Consider the following 16896-nt stretch of genomic DNA (forward strand, 5'->3'; position numbering starts at 1 on the left):
GCTTGCTTTATTTATTTATTTATTATTTATTTATTTATTTATTTATTCAGTTTTCTATTAACCACAGTTTAGCTTTGCATCCAAATCTGAAACCATGGTTGCCATTAACCACGATTTGTTTAAGCAAATCACTTTGGTGACTCATCTTTTAAAGTTGGTTTGTTTCAAGCAAATGATTGGTTTGGGCAACAGAAAAATAAATGATTATGTAAAATTGGTTGTGTCTAAACTCCTTGCAGCTGCATCGGAAGAAAAGATTGGAGGGAGAAGCATGTGAACCTGAGACTTTCTGCAGCTCATTTCTGTTTTGCTGACTTTGGTTTAGTGTGGCATCTGAATATGACCCTACAAGCCATGAACTCTGCCAAAGATGAAATATGGAACCTTCTTAATTGCTTCCCCTAACAGTCTCAGATTCCATGCAAGCTTGGCTCCCAATCTGTTCAGGATAATATGCTCCAGTTGTACCAGCATCAAATGATGACTGACACCCTTCCCTTCATCATCAACTACTGCCCCTCATTAGTTCGATAGTTCGGGGGCTGGGGGTTTACAGTACCAACATTCCTGTCCTTTATTATCTGCTTCTGAAGCCCAACAGACATGCCTGCCTATAAAGGAAATACGATTTCCCTCTTCCATGTGCTTGCCATTTCAGCTGTGACCCTACAATTGTGGGTTGCAATTGCATGCAATGTCAGACAAACGCCAAACTTTGCATGTCTGAAACAGGCCTTAAGGTCCAACTGCCTTCAGCCACAAGGTCGCTCTGAGTTGCAGAACTGCCCAATTTTATTTCCTGATTTTGATAATTGCATATTCTGTTGGTTATATGTTGGTCTTTTGGCTTTTCATAATAGTTTTTAATTTTGAGAAATTTTATGATATTTTGTGGTTTTAAATTGGTTTTTTATGTTTAAGTGGCTTGTAAACCACTTTGGCAAGAATTTTTTGCTTTAAAAGCAGCATACAAACTCATTAAATAAATGTGGACTTTAGCCTAGAGCAGGCTTCCTCAACCTCGGCCCTCCAGATGTTTTGAGACTGCAATTCCCATCATCCCTGACCACTGGTCCTGCTAGCTAGGGATCATGGGAGTTGTAGGCCAAAAACATCTGGAGGGCTGAGGTTGAGGAAGCCTAGCCTAGAGGGTTCCTTTTATGCTGGGGCCTCAGAGGTGAGAATGGGGATTCTACTATTGCCCTCCATCCTTGTAAGAGTGTACTTTCTAGCATGGCCTTCTCCAGCCTTTCGTCTACAGATGTTTGGACTTTACATCATCCCTGACCATTAGCTATGCTGTAGGGGGAAATGTGGGGTGGGCTGGGGAGAAGAGAGAGGGTTGGGGAAGGCTGCTCTAAATGATATCTCATTCTCCTGGCGTTCGTTCTGCCCAGACACTGAGGTCCAGCTCCGAGGGACTTCTGGTGGTTCCCTCACTGCAAGAAGCCAAGTTACAGGGAACCAGGCAGAGGGCCCTCTCGGTAGTGGCACCTACCCTGTGGAACGCCCTCCCACCAGATGTCAAAGAGAAAAATAACTACCAAACTTTTAGAAGACATCTGAAGGCAGCCCTGTTTAGGGAAGCTTTCATTGTTTAATAGGTTATTGTATTTTAGTGTTTTGTTGGAAGCCACCCAGAGTGGCTGGGGAAACCCAGCCACATAGGCGGGGTATAAAACAAACAAACAAACAAACAAACAAACAAATAAATAAATAAATAAATAAATAAAAAATAATTATAAACCTGCACCCCTTCCATTGGCTGAGGCAGCACTAGACTTTTGACTCCTCTACAGAGAGTTGCCATATGTCTTATTTTTCCAGGACACGTCCTCTTTTTCATGGGTAGAGTCGTCATAGTGATCTGTAGCTGAAAGCAGAAGTTAGTAAATGTGTCCTCTTTTTCGCTCTTCAAAATATGGCAGCCCTAGCAGGCCTGACTATTTCCTCTTTCCACTTCAAAACAGGGTTGACTACAATAGCACCTGATCCTACATCAAGTCTACTTTATGCCAAGAATCTGCTGGTGCTGCCACAAGCTGTCTTTGAACACGCACTCAAAAACGAGTGGCAGGAGCCAATTATGTCTCTTAATGTAAACAGAATCTCGCTTAAGCTTCAACCCCTTCTCTAATGAGAGAGAAGACTTGTTTTCTTCTCCCAGGGAAGAGACTGTGGTTGTGGCTTTGTCTAATGCTGCAGCCTGCCTTACTGCTGCAGATAATAAATACCACATTGACTGCAAGTTAGAAAACACATTGAAGAGAGATGTTGATGCCTCAGCTACAGCCCTTAAGGCTTCAGGCGTAAGCTCCTACTCTGCCAGGGCTGGATGAGCTTAGAGATCAAATTCAGGGGGATAAAAAGATTAACCCTATTCGTAATCTCTCTTATGGCTGCCTATATGGCAGACTCTCAGCCTGTGTCATGTCAAGCGATGTACTAGCCAAGGCTGCTTTGGCTCAGATGTTGGAACATTAGACCCCCTCATCCAGTGCCCACCTGTTTAGGGCCTCCTTGATAAGCTTCTAATGGAACTAGCAGAAAAGAGCGTCTCTTCTCAGGAACTCCTAAACCCTCCTTTAGCTCAGTCCCAGGGGCAGCACATCCTTTTTAAAAACCAAAATATCTTACAATGACTATGTCCAAAGGCAGACACAATCGGGCAATAAACAACCCTACTTTAGCAACTACTCTTAATTGCCAGCCCAACACCAAAAAGAGACCAACTTGTCTTCCGCCCTCTCCAGGATCCATTGTGAAGAAGGCTGTCAAACCTCCCTCTGGAATGAAACCTAAAGATGGTTGTATGTTAGGCACTATCTCTAATACCAAAACTATGCCACTGAGCTATGGGCTTACTGCAAATGCCCCCTTTCTAAGGAAGGTGATTGCAAGTATTCTTAGATCAGTACACTGATGATGTCCATCTGAACTGGGAGGGGTTGTGCAAGCCCTGGACCACTGTTTGGACTTGGTGGTGGGCTGGATGAGGGCCAACAAACTGACTGAAACCTCAAATCCAGATAGCTGGTGAATTGCCTGCTTTGGATGGGGTCACATTCCCCCTGGGAGTGTAGTCTGGAAGTGATCCTGGATACATCTTGGTCGCTAGAGGCCTAGTATTCAGTTCTCTGTGCGTGCAACACAGCACAATTCCTGTGCTTAAAACTGTTAAGGCAAGGAACTTGCAAGTAAGCTGAAGAATGACTTGCTGAAGCAACAGTGTCCACCTTTATTAACACCCATTCATCTGTCATTCATAAATAGTCAAATACTAGCAGCTATTGAAAGGCTGTAACTCTTACAGAAGCATTCATGGGGCAAGTCTGAGCTCCTCTTTGAGAAAAGAGAGGAGCTAGAATTTCATGATGAGTAAATATTGGTTATTCTGGGTGCAAACATTTTGCCATCCCAGCATTCATCAGCATACATTTTCCTCTACTTAATATTTAGCATAATTATAGTCAAGCGTGGGTGTGCACACATGCACATTCTTATAAATTTATTTACAGTTTGACTCCCTTCCATACTTCAGAGACCTTCATTTGTCTCCCCCGGCCAGAAAGGGTCTCAAGTGGAGAAGTATAGCTAAGCAAATCCATCTGAACACAGTACAGTGTTGTGGGACCTGCATTCCCTTGTGTAGATTTCCCTTTTAGTTTTCCCCACTGTTTTAACTATTTAAATTTAATGACAGGAGAGCTACAGGGGCCTTAGCATCCTTGAGTGCCAGTATGATATAGCAATTACAAGAGTGCTGGGTTAGGGTGTGGAAATCCCATATTCAAACCCATGAAGCTCATGTGGGAAGTTTGGGGCAAGTTCTTTTTACCCTAAAACACCTCACAGTTAAAATGAGGTCAAAGGCCACCCCCAAGCTCCTTGAAAGAATATGAGTTTTGATGTAATTAAATTATTCATCTTGTTTGCAATAGGACTAACTTAATGTGTAAGACCCCTTGAAACTAATGGTAATTCCCATTCAACAGATTAGGCCCAAAGAAAGGAGAAGCTACATTTTGAATTTATAGTAGAAGGGAATCTTTGAGTAACAGCACCAAATAATTGGAGTGGTGGTGGAATTACTCATAAAATTGATTTAATCACTTAGGCCAATCTGGAAAAATAATGTAGACTTCATGTTCTTAATCCCTGATAAATTGGGTTCTGACCATGAAAGCTGGGATTATCCTCAATTAAAATGTCTAGTCTACTGAAATTAAGATGAAACAAACTGGTTTCATGTTTCTCTTAGCAAGGTGGTAACAATTATTTGACAGAAATGCAATCAATTTACATTGCATAACTCAATGAAACGATTATACTGCTTTGTCTACCCCAGAATTTTTAAGCTTCGGACACTTCTGCAAAAATTGAGCAAAGGGATGAAGATCTCAAACTGGGGATTTTCCACTATAGGGGAAAATAAGTGTTTCAGAAACACTTCAGAAAACAACTCCTACTGGAGTTGAAACCCTCCCCATTTTGTTTTGTTTCATTGTGTTTTTACTACAAAATAGTTGTAACTATAACAGGTATAATTCCGCAGTTAGTATAGGACACATTGTGCTTTCACTTAGCAGATATGTGGAATTTAAAGTATGGAGGTTAGGCCTAAGTCTTGCTGCTATCACATATAAAGACGTCAGTGGTGCAAGTATCACACCTGCTTTGCAGTCAGCTGTAATGGGATGGTGAAGATAATATCAATCCATTTTATAACTATACCTTTCTACCAAAGTGCACAAGACTCCTTAAAGCAGAATTGCAACAAAATAAACTGTTGAAAATACTAAAGATCAGGATGCTTGCTTTGGAAGCGTAGGCAATTGACAGTTGCGTAATTTCATTTAATGGTTTGTACAGTGCTCCTCCTTTAGAATTCTAAAGTGGTCAAAATAAATAATATTAAACCTCAACCAAGCCACATTAATAATTACTTCTGTAGTTTAGCTGCTGATTTAACAAAAAACAGTTGAATGTGGTCAAGACTCCATAACCTGGCAACAAAAGTATGGGTTGTATGTATGCAAAGTTATTTCCTGTGGAAGTACAGCACTATTATGGAAAGTAACCCACTATACAGGTAAATACATATTACTGCCACTTCCATTGCTAACTGCTGTGCTGTGAGGGAGCCCTGACCCTAGGGCTAAGGCAAAATGCAATCTAGGACTGAAGGCATCTTGATGATGGTGGGTGGGGAAAAAAACCTACCCACAATTGACCTCCTTTGACGATACACATTTCACTTCTATATTGCCAGAAGTTTGAACTGTTAGCTCATTTCTACCTGACCACTGCTTCAGTAGTTATACCACAGTGAATAGAGGATAACTTTGGACAAACTTATTGGTGAATCTGCAAGTACTTCTGGCAGGAAATGCATAAAGTTCCTAAGTGAAACATTCCCCCCCATCCCATTTTTTCTGTTATTTATTCTCATTACTCACTTCAGTGTGTTGCAAACCACTAGCAACTTGAGTGGAACTGAAGATCTTTGCCACTCTGCCTCCAAGATAAGATTCATCCCACGATAAAAAAGATAGCAAAATTAGCAAACACATTTCCTTTCTTCTGAATGAACATTATCACTGAGCCTGTCAGAAGTGATATTTGGGTATGTCCCCCTCCTTTTTTTCCTCCCCACCCCCATTGCTAGCTCTGTTGCTCCACTCTATATTTTGCTCAGGGTGTGTACAAATCACTGCTGTGTGTGTTGATTTATTGTCTGTTTTTCATAAACATTTCTGTATTCTTTTGCTTTGGTAAACTCCAGAGAATGATCTCACATCCTACTGAGTCACGATCCATTGTGTATCCATAACACTGGCAAGATTACGTGAAAGCACACAACCTAATCTCAAAAGATAGAATTGGGTGATGCTTCTGCAAAAGGTCTGGATTTTGACTTCTTGGTACCTCAGGTTTCCGTATAAAAGCAGCCTCTCTCATAGACTCTTACAAAAATTGTTCTATTTTATTCACCATCTCTCTTCCCATTTGCCTTTATTTTAAAAATAATTACTATCTTCATAACATTATCAGTCTTTAAATTTTTTTTTTTAAAATAAATGTTTATTGAGATTTTATAAAACAAAAAGATCATCATTTCAAATAAATCAATCGATTAGATAAAGCCCGAACAAAAAACAAAGAACAGAAAAACAAGAAAGAATACACACTTAACAAAAAAGAAGAAAAAAGAAAACTCCAGTTTTTAAATTTCAAAATTCCATGTCCCTCTGTCCTGACCTCCTCACATCTCTCTTTTTTGTGTTCCTCTTTGTTCCATCAAATTCAGCAAGTTCAGTCTTTAAAATTTAAAGTCTTTGGGAGGGGGGACTTGCTTCCCCTCCAGGTATAGGGTAGTATATAAATTCAAATAACAAGCAAACAAACTTGAGGTCGAGTTTCAAGAACAGCATGGCAGCTGCTCATAACACCCACATGTCTACTGCCTGCTCATAGCCAACTGATAGTCTGCAGCTGCCACCATGGATAGGACTGAGAACCTTGAAAATTGCCTCTGGAGGGGGCTACACAAGATCAGCAGGCGTAAAAGGTAAAGGGACCCATGGCCATTAGGTCCAGTCGTGGCCGACTCTGGGGTTGCGGCGCTCATCTCGCTTTATTGGCCGAGGAAGCCGGCATACAGCTTCCGGGTCATGTGGCCAGCATGACTAAGCCGCTTCTGGCGAACCAGAGCAGTGCACGGAAACGCCGTTTACCTTCCCGCCAGAGCGGTACCTATTTATCTACTTGCACTGGTGTGCTTTTGAACTGCTAGGTTGGCAGGAGCAGGGACCGAGCAACGGGAGGTCACCCCGTCGCGGGGATTCGAACCGCCGACCTTCTGATCAGCAAGTCCTAGGCTCTGTGGTTTAACCCACAGCGCCACCCATGTCCCGTGTACACAAGATCAGCAGGCATACAGGCATGCAAATCCAATAGTCATCTAGATATTGCTGCCAATCTTACTTAAAGCCTTCCTATCCTGCTTTTCCTATTGTTCACCCAAGGCAGTTTACAAATAGTAAAACTACTTGAGAATGAGTGAATTGCTCACTACTGTCTGCACTGATGGCGGCAAATCTCAATGGTTCTCTCTGAGTCTATCTATCTGGAGATGCTGGGGAATTCAACTGGGACCTTCTGCATGCAAAGCATCTGTTCTGCCACTGAGCTATGGCCCTTCCTCACTAAACATTAGAAATCTCAATACACACTCCCAACATAAAGTGTAAAATGCAAATTAAAAGGGAAGCAGTGACAATAAGTACGCATCAAATACTCAGGGAAAATAAAACACTTGGCATCAGTCTGTGAAACAGGTGGCAAGCAAATAGTTCTAGGCAGAATATTCCATACGTGGAGCAGCACCTCAGAAAAAGCTTTATCCTTGGTCACACCTGTCAGTACATTTCTATAACACTTGATTTGAAGAGAAACTTCCGGTCTCTTATCCCCGCTTTTTCAATCACAGTATTGTACTACTTATGGAATTATAGCAGCATTGCTATGATAACATTACAACAGATAGTGCTGGTGCAAATGCTGATTATGAGAATGGTCTTGTAACCAATGCCAAATTGATTTTAAACCATACTTAGTATTACAAATTGCAATGCATGATATTAAAAATTAATGTGCTTTCAAAATTTCATAAGGTAAGCACTGTAGATCAATAGAAAGTGCCAGCCATTTTGAGAGTGTTTGTTTTCTGTGAAGCAGTGAAAAAATCAGAGCTGTATCAGTGGACAAGTCGTTGGGGTCCTGTTGTAATGTAAATAGGAATCTGCCTTAGACTGAGTCAGACCAGTGATCCATCTAGCTCAGTATGGTTAGCACTGTCATTGGAGCTTCAATCTAATCTTGAGCCTGAGGCCCTGCCAATATAAAACTTCCCAATGAAGTACAGCCCTTTTCTCTGGAAAGTTCTGAAATTCTGAAAATTTCAGAATTTTTGTCTGATCAAATTCCATATTTCCCAAGGCAAAATTCTGGCATGAATGTTGTAATTCCTGCATTGCAGGGGGTTGTCCCCTTTGTCCCCTTTCAGCTCTATTGTCCTGTGATAATGGTGAGCTGCTTCATTCTTTTATAATGCAAGATGTTTTGCTAGATTAGGAGGTCTGTCAAGGGTTTTCCATCCACCAGATGCTTGCAAATGTCTCCAATGGCGCAGGCCTCCCAAAAGGATTTTGCGCCCCTCATGTGCCCCCAGGACCCTTCCCAGTGTAGACTCTTTCAACACTCCACATGCCTCTGAGGTCATCACAAATGACTCCCAATGACAGCGGGATCTTGGCTTTCTAGGCTCAACATGAATTTAGTGTCATCTCTTGGGCTTAGGGTGATAGTTTACACATTGCCCCCAAAGAAGGGACCACTTATTCCCAGTTTTAGCCAGGGCAGAGGTGGACAAATGCACCTCAACATACTTGGTATTGGTTTCAAGTCTTTGGGATAAGAATGCCCATTTCAACCACATGCTTTATGGAAGACTTGGGAAAAGATCTGAGGTTTAAAGAAACCAGTGGTGGCAGCACAAAAAACATTTTGGGGAAGATGTTCAAAGCATAAGCACCTGCAAATAAGAATTGATATTTTAACAGAGAAGGAAATTTTAGGAACTAAGTTGTAATGGTGAAGGCTGGGTGGAATATATTGAGATGCTGTCTTGGGACAGTGAATATTCATGAAATATGGATCTCTACACACTTGGTCTTATATCCTCCCCCCCCCCTCTTATACACAAACAAACATACCTGTCTGCTAGCAACGTTCTGTAAAGTATATGTGTGGATGTTTGTGTTTTGGTATTAAAAGATCTTTCAAAATGGGAACTTAATATTTGCTCCCAGTTTCTCCATTGAGCCTTCCTAGTTTCCTTGAGTCACCCAGGGGGTAGAAAACAAAAACCCAACCTTGTATATTTCAAGCTAATGAGTTCAGTGATCCTACAAACCTGCCTTTTCAGCCACAGAACACTGCGGTAAAGACATGACTGTGAGCTGCTTTTTACTTGATTTCATTAGACCCTCCCATATGCTTTGTCTAAGATCCCTAGTGTGTGTTGAGCTTGAATAGTCAGAAATAAAAGGGGTTGAAGCTTGCTTTTAAAGTGTGATTCTTGGAGTGCTGAAGAAAGTTCAGATTGCTTTAGGTGCCCTTGTTTGTCTTGTTTTCTTTTCTCCTTGCTGTTAAGAATTGGTGTATGAGGACTACAAAGCTCCTAGGGTGGTTGTCTTCAGGGGCGGTTGTGGGGGGGGGGAGAAGCGCTTAGTAATATTACCTTTTTTTTGCTTTCAGGTGTAATTATTAATATGTGAATAACAGTTTTCTTTGAAGTAGTGGTGCGGGTAGAATTTTTTTTTTGTATACCTTTTGTTAAAGTATGTTAGCATTATGCTTCCTTGTAAAGATGACTTTCAGAAATGAGGCTTGTCAGGTCTTTGTGAAAAGAGCCCTCTTCTTTCCCCCCTTCCAGCAACCATTCATTCAGCATTGTTCATGGCATTAACACACCATTGAACAAATTGCCCTTCTTGCATATGCTAATCCTGAACTTAAAAGAACCCATTGTGACATGTTTAATGCTTTTGCTGGAGGGAAGATGAGAATTGGAGGCATGTCAAATTATCATGTGACCCAGAAATATCTCAAATGCCTCTCTTCCCCTTTGGGTCAACAGTTTGTACTTAGCATTATCTAAAAGAAAGTAGCCTGTAGATTGCGGACACAATTAGTTCTTGCTCTTGCATTTTGGCCTTCCTTTCACATTCTGAGTTTTATGTTGGAAGTGGGTTTTTTTTGTTTTTTGTTATTGTTATTTTAAAGAAGTGCTAAGCAGTAAATTGGCTGAGACCAACCATTTGTGTGTTTTATCAGTTAGGCAGTAAGGTCATTTCGCTTCGTACTGCTTTGTGTTTCTTCAGTTTATGATTCTTATGGGTGATATCCAACATTAGTCATACTCCGAGCAGACTCACTGAAATAATTGGACTCAAGTCCATTAATTTCTCTGTGTCTGCTCTGAGTAGGATGACACACAAGCAGATTAAAGCTTACATTTGCTTATTTGCTTACAATAATTTATAAGCTGCAAATACAAAACATTCCTGATTGGTGTACAGCATATTTAAAACAAAGCGATATAGGAGTAAAGTATAAAACAGGAAAGATTCGTGAATCTGAAGGACGTATTATATTCTTCTTGTATGGCTTGATAGTTGAAAAGTGGGAACCTGTTGTGAACTGCCCTGTGGTCTTCAGATGAAGGGTGGTACACAAATTTAATAATAACCAAGCCTCCTGTGGACCTCCAGATCCTGGTGGACTACATCTCGTAGCATCCTTGACTATTGGCCATACTAGCTAAGTGTGTTGGGAGCTGAAGGTTCTGGAGGTTCACATATTCCCCACCTCTGTTATACCAGTTTCTTACGTAAATCTTTTTGTTGAGTACAGAGAGATGCAGGCATATCAAATTTCTATTTATCTAGAACAACATGGCAGCCACAGGTATCTGCAAATTCCTCTTCCACCTGCCCTGCCCAAAATAGGCTTGAAAGAAGCATTCTGTTGTAGACAACAAAATATATTTTGATGTCGTGTGCCTGATGCCTGTGGTTTTCTTCAGTTTCCAAATGTGCACCAAAAAGGTTGGTGACCCTCAAACTGGAGCCACTCTTAACTGTTCAGCTGAGATCTAAATAGAGCTGGCACTCCTGCTGTCTGCTCCTTTCCACAGGCTTTCACTTAAATGAGGAGTAATATATTAACCATTAGCAATGCAAATTTTAAGGCAGACTGTAAATTAAGAGGAGATTAAGACAAACTCCTTTTCAGAAGCACAAATGCTTTATGCTTGGCTGAAATATTTTTCATGAGTAAATCGCCCCTGAATTTCTCCCCATAAAAAGCATTCAAATAACACTATATATAATAACAAGCTCTTTGATTCAGGTGACTTGCACAAACCTATTTCCTAAAACAGCTGCTTTGTGGGTATCTGAATCTGCTTTTAAGGTTTTTATGTTTGTAAAGTACTATCTGGAAATGTAATTAATGTACTTGAATAGCGAAATGCTATCTGGAAATGAATGCAAGGGTATCATGTGCCTATTTCAAGCTTAGGAAATGTGTGAAAGGAGATCTTTAAGGTAAATGTCTACGACCTTGTGTTTGTGTTTACAGAGTAACTCACTCTTGGTTCCGGATAGCCTGCGGAGCACAGATAAACGAAGGAATGGACCTGACTATTCCAATGACATGAAAAAAAGAAAGGTGGATGATAAGGACTCGAGCCACTATGTAAGTAAATCTGTCAACGATGATTAACTTACTTTCAGATACTGTGCATGTATGGAGGAACTCATAGCGGGGCTTCATATGGTCATGTATGTGAAGGAGCGAACACTGGCAGCCTAACTTTTGCTTCACATAAAGGGATGTCAAGAATTTGATCTTATTAGTTAGGAACTGTGGTTCTTTCCCTTCCTTTCCTCACCACCTTCTGGGTCTCTCAGCACCTTTTCTCTGAATTCTGTCAGGTTGCCAGGATACCTGCAGCTCTCATCATTCCAAGAGTGCTGTCATTAAGACTGCCATTATGTCTGAACTGGGCTTTTTCTTGTTAATGAATGACCTTGCTTCTGTGATCCTTGATAACCATACTAACAATAGGATATCTTTAGCCCAGATAATGCCTGAAGTGTAGTTCTGCTGCCAAACCTAAGCCTGTCTGGCAGTGTGTGCTCTATGGATGGGAGACCATTTGAGAGATTCCTAGAGTAGAAACAGGAGAATGGTATAACCTACAGGTGAAGAGCAAAAGCAAAAGACTCATGGGAGAGTGGGGATCAGGTGCCACCTTGTATATCAGACTATCTAGCACAGGCACGTCCAACAGGTAGATTGTGATCTACCGGTAGATCACTGACCTGAACCCCCCAAAAGGGGGTAGATCACTGCCAGTTTTTAACTCTGTGAGTAGATCGCAGTCTCTTGGGAATTGGCCACCCCTGATCTAGCACATTTGCCAGGTATGTTTTTATTTTTGTACAGAAATTGATGTTCTCTTTTTATCTGGTTATGATTCATCCATCCATTCATTCATTCATTTCTTACCTGTCATTCACCATAAGGTCCGAGGAAAGGTTGCAATCATGTACTCATCCAACTAAAAAACAAATAAAACAGTTTATACAGTTATGAAAAGAAGTGAAATCATTCCACATAAAAGCATCCCAGAACAATAATGATTACTAATAGTAATTCAGTTTATAATCTTCCCAAAGAAGCCAATGACAACAAACATTGATATCATCAAATATTATAACAACAGATTAATACATTCTTTGAAAATGTTTTAAAAAACACATTTATCAGCCAATGATTTCAAGGTTGCCAGGAATAGTAACATATGGTCATCAAGTGCTTGGGTAAACAGGAATATTTTTAAATTTCTCTTGGAAGTCAGTAATGAGGGAGACACTGTATGGTATCAAGAAATGTGGTCCAGTGCCCCAGTGGAAAAGTCAACATACAAGATGAAAGCATTTGGAAAAGGAAATGAAACAGACAACTTTGGTGATATATGGTACCTTTTAAAAAAAATTGCATGCAATAAAGAAAACAATTTTATATCTTTTCAAATGCATATTAACTTATGGTTAACATTCACAGATCTTGGTTAACTGTATTGCTTTCTATATATTTCTTTGTGTTACCTTATTATAAGGACCATGTCCACACATCAGCGAAACTGATTTATTATACTTTCTTTAAAAATGATCCATTACATTTAAGCCTACTGTTTGTATCTTTATCAAAATCAAATAAATACATTTTAAAAATAAGGTGGAAGACAGATAATCTTCATCAGGTGGGGCTTTTCACAAATGGGGAACCACCATGGGTACAGATGGGATGGCCTGGAAAAAAAACCCAGAAAAATTGGAGGAGGGAACCAGGCCCCCCTTTTCCCCAAAAAGCCATTTTTTCCTGGAAAAATTGAAAAAAACAGTTTGATACAGTTTGAATATTCTACACATTTCCCCCCCCCCAATTTTCTGGGGGGAAAGGCTTTGGGGGGAAACGGAAAAAACCTGGTCCCCGCCCCCTTTTTCTGTTTTTTCCCCAGGACTTCCCATCTCTACCCATGACAGAGCCTTCTCTTGGTGATTCCCCATTTGTGAAAAGCCCCACCTGCTGAAGTCATGGGTCAGTGCCAACCAGGCAGCCCCCAGTAGCAGCACCACCAGTGACAGAAATTAGCAGAACAACAGAAGCTGGCTAAAGAGGGGCATCTTCAGCAAACAGCAGAAACTGTAATGAAGATGCTAGATGCACTTCTCTCTATATATATCTATATCCAGTGCTTTTTTCTGGCGGGACGCAGCGGTACGCATATCCCTAAACATTTTGTGAATCTAAGTTTGGCCTCATTGAGGGACAGTATTTCAATATGAGTAGGAAAATGAGAGTACTCCTAAACATTTTCTGTGTGAAAAAAACCACTCTCTATATCATCTATCTATCATCTATCTATCTATCTATCTATCTATCTATCTATCTATCATCTATCTATCTATCTATCTATCTATCTATCATCTATCTATCATCTATCTCTCTATTTGTATTGTTTAAGCCATGGGCTTGCAATGTATTTGATCTGTATTTATGTTTGGTCTTGTGATGGGATGATGAGCTGCTTGTGCGTAAAATCCTAATCCCTCAGAGTTTGGCTATGTCCCCAAACCTCTGTCTGTGATGGAGCTCCTTAAACATGACTCCATCAATCGCTCGTTGAATCGGACAGTGGGCGTTTACGGAACTTCTTCCAGCATAAAAGCTCCTTAACGGAAACGCGTCTTCTGGACTCTCGGCGTGACAGTTTCCGCCGAGGAGTGGGTGTCCCTACAGGAGGTCCTGAAATCTCCCCGCTGCTCCCGCTTGAAGTGTCTCTGAGCCCTCCCTCCGACTCACTTTCCCTTGGAACTCCACTTCTCCCCCTGCTGGTCCCCTCCTCCGCTGAATGGTCTCTCTCACCCTCCATGAGCCCTTTCACCTCCTTAGTCTCAGATGGCAGTTCCCTGACATCCACCTCCCCTCCAGGGCCCCCTTCACCCCCTTCCCTCCCCTCCTCTGCGGGAGGCGAGGGAGCAAAACCCCTGAAGGAACCTCCCTCATCTTCCGAAGTTTCGAACACTTCCCTCCACCTTTTGCTGTCTCCGGTTTCCAAGTACTCCTCCTCATCGGAGTCTGTTCCTCCTTCCAACTCCGATTCCCTGAATCCCTCCAGTTCCTCCTCATCGTCGGTGGTGCCAAAGTACTCCCTCCGAAACCTCGCTACTGGCTGAGGTTTCCTGGGGAACCTTTGGTGAAACGTTTCGATCAAGATCTCGTCACGGACCTCCTCTGCCTTCACCCAGGTGTTTTCCGACTCCGGTTCCCCTTCCCACGCGACCAAATACTCCACCTGATTACCCTTCCACCTGGAGTCGATGATTTCCGCCACATGGTTGCGGCTTTCCCTTTCTTCTATGGCTGGCCCCCGTGTGGATACCCCTTCACCTTCCCCCCTGTATGGTGACAGTAATGACCTGTGGAATACTGGGTGCAGTTTCATGTGGTTCGGTAACCGGAGTCTGAACGCCACTGGGTTGACCTGTTGGATGACCTCAAATGGTCCCAATCTTTTGGGTCTCAATTTCTTGCAACCCCCCTTGAACGGCAACCCTTGGGTTGATAGCCAGACCCGACTCCCCACCCTAATTGTTTCACCTTCCCTTCTGCTCTTGTCTGCCTGCCTCTTATATTCTTCCTTGGCCCTTTCTAAGTTGAGTTGGAGTTGACGATGGATCGCTTCCATTTCTTCTACAAAAAGTTCCGCGGCCGGAACACTCCATCTTTCCCCTCCTTCCCCTGGAAACGCCCTGGGGTGGCACCCATAATTAGCCAAAAAGGGGCTCATCCCGGTGGACACATTCTCAGCATTATTGTAAGCAAATTCCGCTAGTGCCAACTTTTCGACCCAATCGTTCTCTCTGTCATTGACATAACACCTCAGGTATTGTTGGAGAATACCGTTTGCTCTCTCCGCCTGCCCATTGGTCTCAGGGTGCCTGGCAGTCGAAAAGTTGACCTCTACGTGCAATAAGCTCATAAGTTTCCTCCAGAATCTGGACGTGAACTGTTTCCCTCTGTCGGAAACCACCCTCAAGGGGGCGCCATGCAGTCTGAAAATATGTTCTACAAACAATTTCGCTGTTTCTTCCGCCGTGACTGCATGTGAGCAAGCTACAAAGTGACCCATCTTAGTTAACAGGTCTACTACGACTAGTATGGCGGTTTTCCCCTGGGATTTGGGCAGATCAGTCATAAAATCTATCGACACCGCCTCCCACGGTCGTTCTGGTGTGGGTAACGGTTCTAATAACCCCGCTGGTGCCCGCCTTTCTCCTTTGGCTCTCTGGCATTGGTCACACCTTCTCACATACTCCCGTACATCCTCCCTCACCTTGGGCCACCAAAACTCCCTGGTCACCAACCACATGGTCTTGTGTTGCCCAAAATGCCCCGCTGTGGGATTGTCGTGCAGCTGTTTGAGTACTCTCCCCCTCAATTCCCCTTCGGGTATATATAGCGCCCCTCTGTAATACAATGCCCCGTTTCTTTCTTCAAAACCCCCGGGGTCTTCTCCCTCTCTCCTTAGACCTCTGAGCTTGTCCTGGGCGTACTCATCATTTACCGTTCCCTCTACCAGTTCTCTTTGCCCCACCCAGGCCGCACCACACACCCAGTGGTCCTCTGGGATAATATGTCTCTCTTCCGGCGCTCCCTCCCCCTCCAAATATTCAGGTTTGCGAGAGAGAGCGTCCGCTCTGATGTTTTCTGGACCTGGCACATAGCAAATTTCAAAATGGAATCTGGAGAACTCCTGGGCCCATCTCACTTGTCGTTGGTTGAGCACCCGTGCCGTTCTCCAATACTCCAAATTCTTGTGGTCCGTACACACTTGCACCTTATGTTGTGCGCCAATTAGTAAGTGTCTCCATCTCCGGAACGCTTCGTGAATGGCGAGTAGTTCTCGGTCATATACCGTGTAGTTCCTCTCGGATTTGTTCAGCTTACGCGAAAAGAAGGCACACGGTCTCCATTCCGACTTATTGCTCCCTGGCTGAAGCAGCACCGCCCCCACCGCCCGGTCTGAGGCATCAGTTTCCACTCTCATGGGTTTTTGTAAATCCACATGCAGGAGCTGTTCTTCCGAAGCGAATGCCCTTTTCAATTCCTCAAAAGCATGCTCCGCCTCCGCCGTCCAAACGAATTTCTTCTTGCTGCTTAGACAGTCCGTGATGGGAGCCGTTAAGTGGGCAAAGTTCTTGATGAATTTACGGTAAAAGTTCCCAAACCCTAAGAACCTTTGCACATCTTTTTTCGTTTTCGGTGTCTTCCATTCCAGCACCGCCTGGACCTTCCCTGGATCCATGGCTAATCCCTTGTCTGATAAGCGGTACCCCAGGAATTCCACCTCCTTGGTGTGGAACTGACACTTCTCCAATTTCACCCACAACTGGTTTGCTTGCAGCTGGCTCAGCACTTCCCTGACATCCTTTACATGCTGCTCCTCATTCTCTGAATATATCAGCACGTCATCGAGGAAGGCCACGCAATTCTTGTAGAGCAAAGGTCCCAGTACGTGGTTCATGAGCGATTGAAAACAGGCGGAGCCTGATTGTAATCCGAATGGCATAACGAGATATTCAAACGCCCCCAAAGGGGTGAACATGGTGGTTTTCCATTCATCCCCCTTCTTTATTCGTATCAGGTTGTATGCTCCTCTCAGGTCCAGTTTCGTGAATATCTTTCCCTTTCTCA

At 42.7% G+C, this 16896-nt stretch overlaps 1 protein-coding gene across 2 annotated transcripts in view; it reads left to right on the forward strand.

The window, feature by feature from the left end:
- The window catches only part of LOC128423750 (transducin-like enhancer protein 1), an 80274-nt gene that overhangs the window by 38769 nt on the left and 24609 nt on the right, over positions 1-16896 (forward strand). For both annotated transcript variants that reach the window (XM_053409263.1, XM_053409264.1), the window contains exon 9: positions 11209-11325. In XM_053409263.1, coding sequence (XP_053265238.1) covers positions 11209-11325 — 117 coding nt within the window. The remainder of the gene's footprint in view (positions 1-11208; positions 11326-16896) is intronic.

This window comes from Podarcis raffonei, chromosome 11 (genome assembly GCF_027172205.1).
Source record: "Podarcis raffonei isolate rPodRaf1 chromosome 11, rPodRaf1.pri, whole genome shotgun sequence".
NCBI classification, from domain to species: domain Eukaryota; kingdom Metazoa; phylum Chordata; class Lepidosauria; order Squamata; family Lacertidae; genus Podarcis; species Podarcis raffonei.